Source organism: Phaeoacremonium minimum (genome assembly GCF_000392275.1).
Source record: "Phaeoacremonium minimum UCRPA7 unplaced genomic scaffold PA7_03_scaffold_493, whole genome shotgun sequence".
NCBI lineage: Eukaryota > Fungi > Ascomycota > Sordariomycetes > Togniniales > Togniniaceae > Phaeoacremonium > Phaeoacremonium minimum.
This window is the reverse complement of record NW_006921395.1, coordinates 1-10204: the sequence shown is the minus strand read 5'-3', so window position 1 is coordinate 10204 and position 10204 is coordinate 1. Positions and strand designations below refer to the sequence as shown.

The following is a 10204-nucleotide window of genomic DNA, read 5'->3' as shown; positions in this document are numbered from 1 at the left end:
CACCAGTCTCCCGAACAGACACTGCCAGCGCCGACAGCACGGTGTATGCAGTCAGGTATCAGGCATTTACTGATACCACCTCGAGAACAACACCCCCACCCCAAGAAACCGAACCATCTCTATCACGAAGCAACAGTGTCTCTAGCCGACATAGTAGTGGTGATGACGCTGAGCCGAGACCAGCAATAACACCAGAGCCATCTACTTCAGCCAGCCAAGCACCAAGCTCGTCGACGAATAATAGGTGGCGAGCCTTCTCACAAGCCAACCAGCTGTTCCGAAAGCCATCCAGATCTAACACCATTACCTCTGAAGGATCTCGACCATCCAAAAATCCGCGGTCGGATCACGAGGATAGTGGGAGGTGGGATCTGCGAGGCCGGCTTGAGGATTTTGCGGTGACGCAGGCAGAGAGGCTGCGCGAGCGGATCCGTCCGACTCCCGACACTGAGAGCTTGCCCGTCACAGTGATTCCGGCACCACCACGCAGAGGAGCTGCTCTAGCGCAACTGCTCGAAGAGGAGGAACATCCTCAACGGCAGGACGGTCAGCAATTGGCGCCTCAGATCTCGCGGGCCGACAGCAGCGTGAGCCGACAAGCGGCGCTATCTGGGCCAGGACCAGTGTCGACGCGTATGTGGCGTAGCGACAGCAGCACGTCCGCATCCGCATCCTCGCCCAGGGTCAGCACGCAGCCTGTGCAGGGCTTTCCACTTTCCATCAGGGCCACTTCTAGGCGAGAGAGCGAGCCGCCATTCATGTCCCCGATAGCGCAGGGCAAGCAGCCCGCTGACGGCTCACCTAATGGCGCAGCCTGAGCCAGACTGTTTCACGACAGAGACTTGGAGAATCACATTAGCAAAAGGTGTTCTTGGGGGGTTTGTTGCATTTTCGATGATATCACTGGGCATGGTCAAAACGTACGGCGGCTTGAATTACATCCGTTGGCATGTCTGGGAAGGCTGGCTACAATGGGACATTGGGAGGAAGAGCATGCGTCGGCGCTGGTTGGGATCATATATACTCGTGCGAGTCCTGTTTTTCCAGGACTCTTTTATCTATCATTGCCGTGATGAGTGGCGGCTCTGCATGATTCAATGTCGTTCATATCAACTTTACCCCGAGCGATACCATATTTGTATATACTAGCTCTGGACGCATGGAAGTACAGATTTGGGTCTGAACAGACTGCTTTTGTCGTCGACATGTTTACATAGGTTTATGAGCTGCCAATATGACGAATCTTGAAACACAGGCTACGAAAATCAAGTGGTTGAAATTATCTGATGCTTGGTATGAGGTTCCGGCCAAGTTTGGTTTTACTCCGACCGGTAGAGCACAGGATCCACGAACTACTTGAATATGATATAAGTTCATATAACGTTATAGTCTGGGCTCAAAAATCGTGCCCCGACCTTGAGACTAACAACTTCATGTGCGCGGCATCGGACAACTTAACTGCGACCTCAGGCTAGCCATTATCGCGCTCAACACTTTGCTGAAGGATTCATCTCGATGTCCGCGGGCGGCCTTTGAGATGAGACAATCTCCACTTCGTCTGCAGGAGCCGTGAATAGTGACGCGCTCGAAGCCCACAACGACTGTCGTCGATTCAAGAATATCGTGAGGCGCATTCTCCCCGCGGGCGCCCGCGACACGTGCACACCTGCCTTTGTATGCAGTCAAACGGCCTTGCGGGGCGGTGGCCTTGCCTCGATTGGGAGTAGCTGGGTCTTGTCAATGCTTTTCATCGTAGGGGGTTACAGGGGGGGGGGAGCCAAATCGTTGAAGATGTTGGTGGAATAGGGTATTGTACATGCAATATTCTAGGACACCTTCATCTTAGACAGGTTGCTTGTGTTCTAGTGGACTCAATAGTAATGCTATGCGAGACATGCGAGATATGCTTTGCCATCTGACGTGTGATGTACCACCTATGCTAGAAGGAGAGGACTGAGGCTGCATAGAGCAGCACAACACATGATTTGCTGCCAGAATAGCACACTTCAAGTCATTCACGTGCGCAGGAGCGCCCGAACTGCCGGAGCTTCCGGCGATTGCCTGAAGATAATTGTATCACATGGCCCGATGGTTTCGATGCATGCATGCATCTCGCTGAGTATAGAGCAGTTTGGCTAGTCTAGTGTGGTGATTCCCTCACATCTTGAGCATCTGTCCGGTGTTGATCTTGGTGTGAGGAGTGCAATGTACTGGATTGTGTAAGACAGCAATGTCTTAATTTAACCTTCCCGCGGAGAGCGAATTCCAATCCTAGCAAAACCCATACACAACCAAAATCCATAAGCACAGCAACAAGCGAGTGAGTGCAAAGGACCCGCGCAGACGGCACAGCAGTCAGTCAGTCGAGTGGAGTTTGTCAAACAAGACAAAAAAAGGACGCCCGGCAGAAAAAAAAGTCGACCAGATTCCCAGCCTAAGAAGCCAAGGTAGGGAAAGCTAGGGAACCGGCCCAGGGGTACCCGACTAGGCCGATTGGAAACCTTCAATTAATTTGAGCCTGGGGGGGAAATTGCACGACAACCTCCTGCTCGAGTCCTCGTCGTACTCCTTCTCCTCCTTCTTTCGACCGATCGACCGACTGACGGCTGACATCCTCGAGGACCCTCTTTCTTCAAATTCTGTGCCTCCTGACAATCAATTACCACCCCCGAATTGCTTCTCTTTTCACTTTGTCTTCCTTCATTCTTCTCCTCGTTGGTGTTATTGTTGTCCTTGACGACCCCCACTGGCGACAACCTCGTGCCACGCCCCGCTACAACAAGGAGAACAATACGGTCGAGATTGCGCTTACTCTCCCGACTGTATGACATTGTAGACCACCCGTGTCGCGCAGAGACCCCCTCTTTAACCCCCTTTCGAGTCTCCGCGAGCCTGTCCTCACACTCTGTCCGACAAGTCCAGACGAAACACACATATACGGCCCACCATGCCCGAAAAGAAATCATCCTCGGAGCCCTTCCCGCTTATCAGCACCGCCGCCGACCAGCTGCACTCAGCCCAGACCGACAATGTCGCGCGCCAGCGACGGAGGAAGTCGAGCAGCCTCGGCGGCGACCCTAGGGGAGATACCGGCGCCCCTGGCCTGGCCACGAGCCTGGCGCATCTCAACGCTGCTCATGGCGGCCATTCACACTCCAAGGACTCCAAGGCCGGCGATGCGACGTCCTCGAAACGCTTCTCCAAGCGCCGCAAGACCCGCAGCCTGATGCGCAAGGCCAAGCGCTTTGCCCTCAAGCATACCTGGGTGCTGCCCCTCATCATCCTCTTTGGCTTCCTGAGCCTCTACGCCATCAACCCGACCGAGTTGAATCCGATCCACCGCTTCATCTTCCTGTCCTACGAACTGCCTATCCCCGCTGGCTCCGCGCCTGGCACCCTCCCCCAGTATGGCAAGGGCCCCTGGGACGTCGCCTTTGTGACCTTCTATATCGTCGTGCTCTCCTTCACCCGCGAGTTCATCATGCAGGAGATGCTCCGCCCGCTAGCACACTACGCCGGCATCAAGTCCCGCGGCAAGCAGGCACGGTTCATGGAGCAGATGTACACAGCCATCTACTTCATGTTCCTTGGCCCCGCTGGGATGTATGTCATGAGCCGGACTCCGGTCTGGTACTTCAACACCGCCGGCATGTACGAGGGCTTTCCCCATAAGACGCACGAGGCCTACTTCAAGTTCTACTACCTCTTCCAGGGCGCATACTGGGCCCAACAGGCCATCGTGCTGGTTCTCGGCATGGAGAAGCCCCGCAAGGACTTCAAGGAGCTGATTCTGCACCACATTGTCAGTCTGGCGCTGATTGCCCTCAGCTACCGCTTCCACTTCACGTATATGGGTCTGGCTGTATACATTACCCATGATATCAGTGATTTCTTCCTCGCGGCAAGTCCTCCTCCTTACCGCTAACCTATTGAGACCCCTGCTAAACCTCATTCTCCGGAACAGACCTCCAAGTCCCTCAACTACGTCGACCACTGGCTGACGCCGCCCTACTTCTTCATCTTCATGAACGCCTGGATCTACCTGCGCCACTACCTCAACCTGCGCATCATCTGGTCGCTCTTCACCGAGTTCAAGACGGTCGGGCCCTACGAGCTCAACTGGGAGACGGAGCAGTACAAGTGCTGGATCAGCTTCGTCATCACCCTCGTCCTGCTCGCCTCGCTGCAGATCCTCAACCTCATCTGGCTCTTCTACATCATCCGCATCGCCTACCGCATGGCTTTCATGAACATCCAGGAGGACGACCGCAGCGACGCCGACGACACCGAGGAGGAGGAGGAGGTCGCGGCGCCGATCGAGAAGGCGCCCCTCCTCGAGGAGAAGGCGCCCGAGGCGACCAACGGCCACGCCGTGGCCAACGGCGCTGCCAATGCCAATGGCAAGACGAGGGCCGCCAATGGCTCAGCCAAGAGGAGATAAAGATGGCCGTCTATGTCTCGCCTCTTGACTTTTCGGCGCTCTTGGCTCCGGGAGCAGCAACGTGTGGCCTGCTCCACGTGTGCGTGGGGCCATCATTGTGTGAAAACTACCAAATTTCTCTTCGTTCGCTCTGAACCACGTCGTCTCTCGGTATACACAAACGGAGACTGACAACTTTTTTGTAACAACAACCCTTTTAAACCCAGCAAAACCGCGATTTCCTCGTCTCGGAAGTCAAGACAGGGCAGCAAGGCGGTGAAAGAAGAAACGACGAACCTGAAGCGCGCCGACCAGCAGCGGCGGGCTTGAAAAGAACACCCGCCCAGCTGAGCTGGCGAGCAGCTTCAAACTAATAATAAATCATGGCAGAGGTGTTTACGGCATAATGGGCAGCATATTCACTCGCTTGGCAGCTATTCAAAATAAGTAACAAACAATCGAGCGACCACATATATAAAAGAGCTTGTCGGTTAAGGGAGGGGAGGGGCGCAGCGAACAAACAATCATACATCCATCTGGTCTGGTGTAACTTTTCTGGATCAAATAGGGGCGGTCTGGGGGAAGGAAGGGTTGCGGTCCGGCCGGAGTCGCTGCTTACACTCGCTTTGTACCTTTGTTTTTTGATATTTTCTACTTGCATGCATGCATACGGAGATGAATGGGGCTCGAACGTTATTACGAGTTTCCTCCGTGGCGGTCGCTTGTGGCATATATTTACATATATATGGCCATGAGATGAGGTGGTCGGTGGATGGTGGGTGAAAGGTGTGTGTGAATGTGTGTATGAGAGACAGGGGGAGAGAGAGGGGACAGATGGCCTTCGTCCAACCTCTCGCTTTTTGGACAGGACGGACGAGAGCAGGCTAGTTCATCCTGCGGACTGAACTGGTGCTCTCGTCTATTTGCATGTTTCTTCGTGTCATACTTGAAATAGTCATTTTAATACAAGAAGGCATCTGATCCACGATGCGCCATCGTCTCTTCATCAAGTCTACTTACTCATTGGCAAGATCACCAGCACCTTAAGGGACCTTTCACACTGTCAAAAGTTGAGAAACCGGAATCCTGAAACCAAAGCTGTATTTTGTCCCGCTCTCGTCCTCAACCGTCGGGAGGTCCGGACGATCTATCATCGTCGTTATCATCGTCTATCTGAGCAATAGTACACACTCGCTTCCCTATGCCTTGTTCATCTTTTTCACAACTCCACTCTTCTCTCTCGTGATATAGTGTATTTCTCTGCCTCAAGATTCTCTTTTCCTGTGGGAAGCTCCGAAGCTCTCTTGTAAGAAGGACCATTTGCCGCAATCGCGATGTAGAACAACTCCCCAGACCAGACATCCCCATAAAGAGACGAGATTATTAAAGGGACCGGCCGAGTTTGTGACGCCAAAAGCAGCAAGACGAAGAAGACAACAAGAAACTGACAAGAACAACAACTGGCTCTACCGCCGGGAATCATCATGATCTTCCTCTGGGAATTTTCAAATGTAAACTTGACGCTCAGCAAAGCAGAATATACCGCTCTGAGACGCTGCCAAAACAAAAAAAAAAAAAAAATTTAAACGCACCCATTAAGCACATCGTGAACCGTTGACGCCAGCAATGCAAAAATAGAAAGGCCGCCTTTCAGCCTTTTCGCATTTTGATGGTCGTCGACTTCATAACGCCAACCTATGCTACGTGAGTCTTGGTGCTCACGTTACCTGTCGTCATTCATTCCGCGTAAAGAAAGACGACAATGGGAATCGATCCTTTGATGATAACCCCATCTATAGAAAAACGTGAGAAAGAAAAATTATTGAAATTATTGATCATTAAGGGGGGTGTCGAAGCGCTGATTGTAGTGTCGACCAGTCGGCCGCTAGGGAAGCGCTCGAATTTGTAGGGCTGAGGTTGTGCATAAGCGAACAGGGATTCGCGGGAAAACGGGTGGTAAGACTGAGGTGAGACGAAAAATGTGAATGTGCATGAACGACAGCATCCCCTGTTAGAGCTTATATCGCGTTGCGGTTAGAAGCGGTCGAATCGTCGCGAGGCTCAACAGGATCCGCAGGTGGTGTACTAGGCATGCTCTGAAGGATCACCGAAGACGAGATGCTATTATCGCCATCAGATGGGTATTCGTCATGGCCTCCTTGACTATGGCTGAGGCGAGCTTGTCGAAGGAGCTTTGCTGCGACTCGAGTTGCAACACGCGCTTCTTCGGCTGCTCGTTCCGCGCGCACTTGCTTCTCCCACATAGAGGCGTATTTGCCGCCTGCAGCGAGTAGCTCACTGTGAGTTCCGCGCTCGACAATTTCACCAGCATGGAGGACGATAATCTGATCCGCGTGTGTTATCGTAGACAATCGGTGACTATTATGAGTTAGTTAGCTCTCATGATTTCGATTGATTGTGCGGCTTAGACATACGCAATAATCAATAGTGTCCGGTCATTGCCCAACTGGCCAGTGATAAGCTCAGACTGGATTTGTTGTTCAGTCTCACTGTCCAGCGCAGATGTTGCCTCATCAAGCATGATGATTTTAGGCTTCTTGAGCATGGTTCGAGCGATCGCTACACGTTGTTTCTCACCACCACTTAGCCGTAATCCACGTTCCCCGACTTTAGTGTCATAACCATCTTGGAAGGACAGGATGCGATCATGAATACTGGCTGCTCGACAAGCCTCATATACCTCTTCATCTGACACGCTTGGGTTGCCATATTTGAGGTTATACATCAAGGACTCGTTGAAAAGTGCAGTGTCTTGGGGTACAACACCAATATGACGACGAACTGAGTCGATAGTGACGTCCTTGACATCATGCCCATCTATCTCGATAACCCCTGAGTGACAGTTGTAGTACCGAAACATTAATCGAAATATCGTTGACTTGCCGCCGCCTGACTCCCCAACGAATGCTGTGGTGGTGCCTGGGGCACACTCGAAAGTCAAGTCATTCAGCGCGGGCTTGCGTTTGTCATACCAAAATCTGACGCGATTCCAGCGGATTCTCCCGCTACAAGTCTGTAAAGGAGGTACGTTTGGACGATCAACCACAGTTGGTTTAACCTTGAAAAGCTCAAGTAGTCGTTCTCCCGACACCAAGGCTTGTTGAACTGTGCGATAGAACGTGCCAAAGAAGTTAAGAGGTCCTTGGAGCTGGTTCATGTATGTCGTAATTGTGACAAAGTCACCGACATCCCTTTTGCCGTGGGCAACTTCGTATGCTGCAAGGGTCATGATTGCCAGAAGGCCGGTTTGGAAAACCAGGGCTTGGCAGATGTTCATCATGTTCATACCCCATGTCACCTTGTACTCTGCTTTCTGATATGCCTTGATAGCGTCGACATACCGCTCCAGTTCGTACTTCTCAGCGTTGAAATACTTGACTGTCTCATAGGATGAAATAGACTCGTTCTTAATCGCCTCTTCTTCGCGATCGCAGTTCACCATAAGCCTTCGGTCATCAGCCCTGGTCGCAGCCATATTGATAGTCATAGTAAGATATGAAAATGTTATGATTGTGGCAAAAAGGGCGTAGACTGCACTGAAATTAAATCCGAAGACGAAGATCGCAATGATCAAATCCATAAGCATGGGGGTTACTTGAAAAGTCATCTGCTCCAGAAATTGATTGATGTAGGTTCCTTTGCTCATGGCAGACAGAACCTCTCCGGTTCGTTTTCCAAGATGAAAATCGAGCGAGAGGGAGTGAACGTGCTCGAAGGCTGCTGTCGCGAGAACCCGGTACGAGTATTGCTGCACAGGAACCCACAGAGTGTTCCTCCAGCACCCGAGAAGTCCAGACTCGCCCTGTAATGCCTTCAGGGCCAAGAAAAAGACCAGTTGCGAAGACGGTACGGCAAAGGTGCCGCTGGAGACAGCCAGTGCGAGGGCTTGAACTACCAGTCCGAGAGCGTACGGCACTAAAACATTGACAGCGCGTTGAAAGATCACCACGGTGAACGCGATGAGGACCCTAATTTGCAAGGGCGGCTGTCCAGAGGGCCACAAGTATGGGAAGAATACGGAGTATCCCCGAAGATATTCCCACCAAGTTTTATGCGGTAGCTTTTCAGGCCGATAGAATGCTGCGTGATCATCCCGAAGAGGGCCGCCACCTTCGGCCGTGCCATTAGAATTACTGAAGTCGGTGCGGTTATTACTTCTTCGCTGCTGCGGAGAAGTGTGATAGCCGTTTCCGTTTCCGTTAGTATGTAGTAGTGGGCTCGTTTCGCCGTTTATCGAGTGACCGGATTCCCGATCTTCCTCCTTGAGCTCGCGGCGGTGATACGAGGTCCCAATCTTCAGCAAGGTGTACAGCAGCACCATCCCAAGCAGAAACACGAGCCGTACAACCTCAATGACGAGGTCGGCGTTGTCCCACTTGCTTGGCCCATATCGAATGATAGCCTCCTCAGCAGCTGCATCCTCCATGACAGAGTGCGGGCCCTTGAAGGTAAGGTGCGATGCTAGGAGTACAATACCATCTCCTACAAACCCTAATGACCACATCACAAAATGGACAACACTTGGGCTGTCCTTCCAGTGAACAAGCGTGATCACCAAGAACAACCACAAGAACAGACCGCCGAGCACGTATACCTTTAAAAAAAACAGGTTAGCTCATCATAGGTACGACATGAAAACAGCTAAGGGAAGAGCCCAAAACCTACTATCTGTTCATCACTGCACCACCAGCCCCCTGCGGTAGCATGAAGACAGATGTTGACACCGTTGGCGAGGAATGATATCACAACAGCCGCTGTTCCGTACTGGAACACATGCCTGGCAGTCTTCGAGATAGCAACTGCTCGCGTGTTTGCCACCGAGGACTTTCTCTTCTTGGTCACGGGAAGAGGACGGCCACCAGGGCCGGTCACATCAGGTCGAACAGCATCCTCCTGGCCGCTTGATGCCAAGATGCTGTGGAAACCCAGGGTTATCCCGAATGCGACCAGAAGCACAAAGGGATACGCTACTTGGGCGTAGGACAAGACGGTCTCAGCCAGGCTCTGAGGACTCACAATCGCCAGCCTGGAGAGAAATGGCTGCGCCATGTTCGACGGAGCTATGAAGGGTTAGAGGCGGGAGGAGATAGGAGAGACATGGCGGTCTGAGCTGGAGGGGAGGGTTTGGCGGGGTTGAAGAATGATGGCAAGGGAGCAACAGCAATCGACTTACGCAGGCAGATGTGCAAAGGATCACCACATGGAGAGCATTGGCGCGAAAAGCTGGCCGTGGTAATCAGTGAGTGATCTCGTGTTGAGCTTGCCGCCGGTTAGCACGCTCGAGAATTACCGATGGTGGGGCAGGTGACAAGCGTACCCAGCACAGTGGCAAAGACAATTACTTGCTCCCAGCTCGCTCACGCCGCCTCCCAATAAGCTTCTGGGCAGTGCAGTGCAGAGGAGTAATGCAATGCACTCAGTTGAGTGCAGCTGCTGGGATGAAGCGGCGATGGTCAGTCAGTCAGTCGGTCAGCTGAATACTCAAAGACAGACGGACGGACAAACAATCAGTCCTTCCAAAGAGAGGCCGATGAGGGAATCAGTGTGAGCTTTGTGCAAGGTCACCCACACCCTGGCAAAGGGGAAGGAGGGAGGGAGGAGGACGGCGGGGGAATTGTCCAGTTTTGTGAAGAAGAAACTGGACAACTCTTGGGAGAAAAACGAATGTGAGGGGACAACGTGTGTGAGGAGGAGGAGGAGGTCGAGGTCGAGAAGGAGTAAGGAGTAAGTAAGTAAGTAAGTAAGTAGGTAGGTAGGTAAGTA

General features: G+C 52.4%; 2 protein-coding genes across 2 annotated transcripts; one reads left to right on the top strand and one right to left on the bottom strand.

Annotated features, from left to right (window-relative positions):
- Positions 1 to 2947: 2947 nt before the first annotated feature.
- Positions 2948 to 4441, top strand: UCRPA7_6736 (putative sphingosine n-acyltransferase lac1 protein; the record flags this gene model as incomplete). The annotated part of the gene is made up of 2 exons (XM_007919273.1): positions 2948 to 3862; positions 3965 to 4441. The coding sequence occupies 2 exons, from the start codon at positions 2948 to 2950 to the stop codon at positions 4439 to 4441; spliced, it is 1392 nt and encodes a 463-aa protein (XP_007917464.1).
- Positions 4442 to 6505: 2064 nt separating this feature from the next.
- UCRPA7_6735 (putative heavy metal tolerance protein) lies at positions 6506 to 7928 on the bottom strand (the record flags this gene model as incomplete). The annotated part of the gene is made up of 4 exons (XM_007919278.1): positions 6506 to 6541; positions 6670 to 6799; positions 6856 to 7273; positions 7478 to 7928. 4 exons carry the CDS (start codon positions 7926 to 7928, stop codon positions 6506 to 6508), a joined length of 1035 nt encoding a protein of 344 aa, XP_007917469.1.
- Positions 7929 to 10204: the final 2276 nt, after the last annotated feature.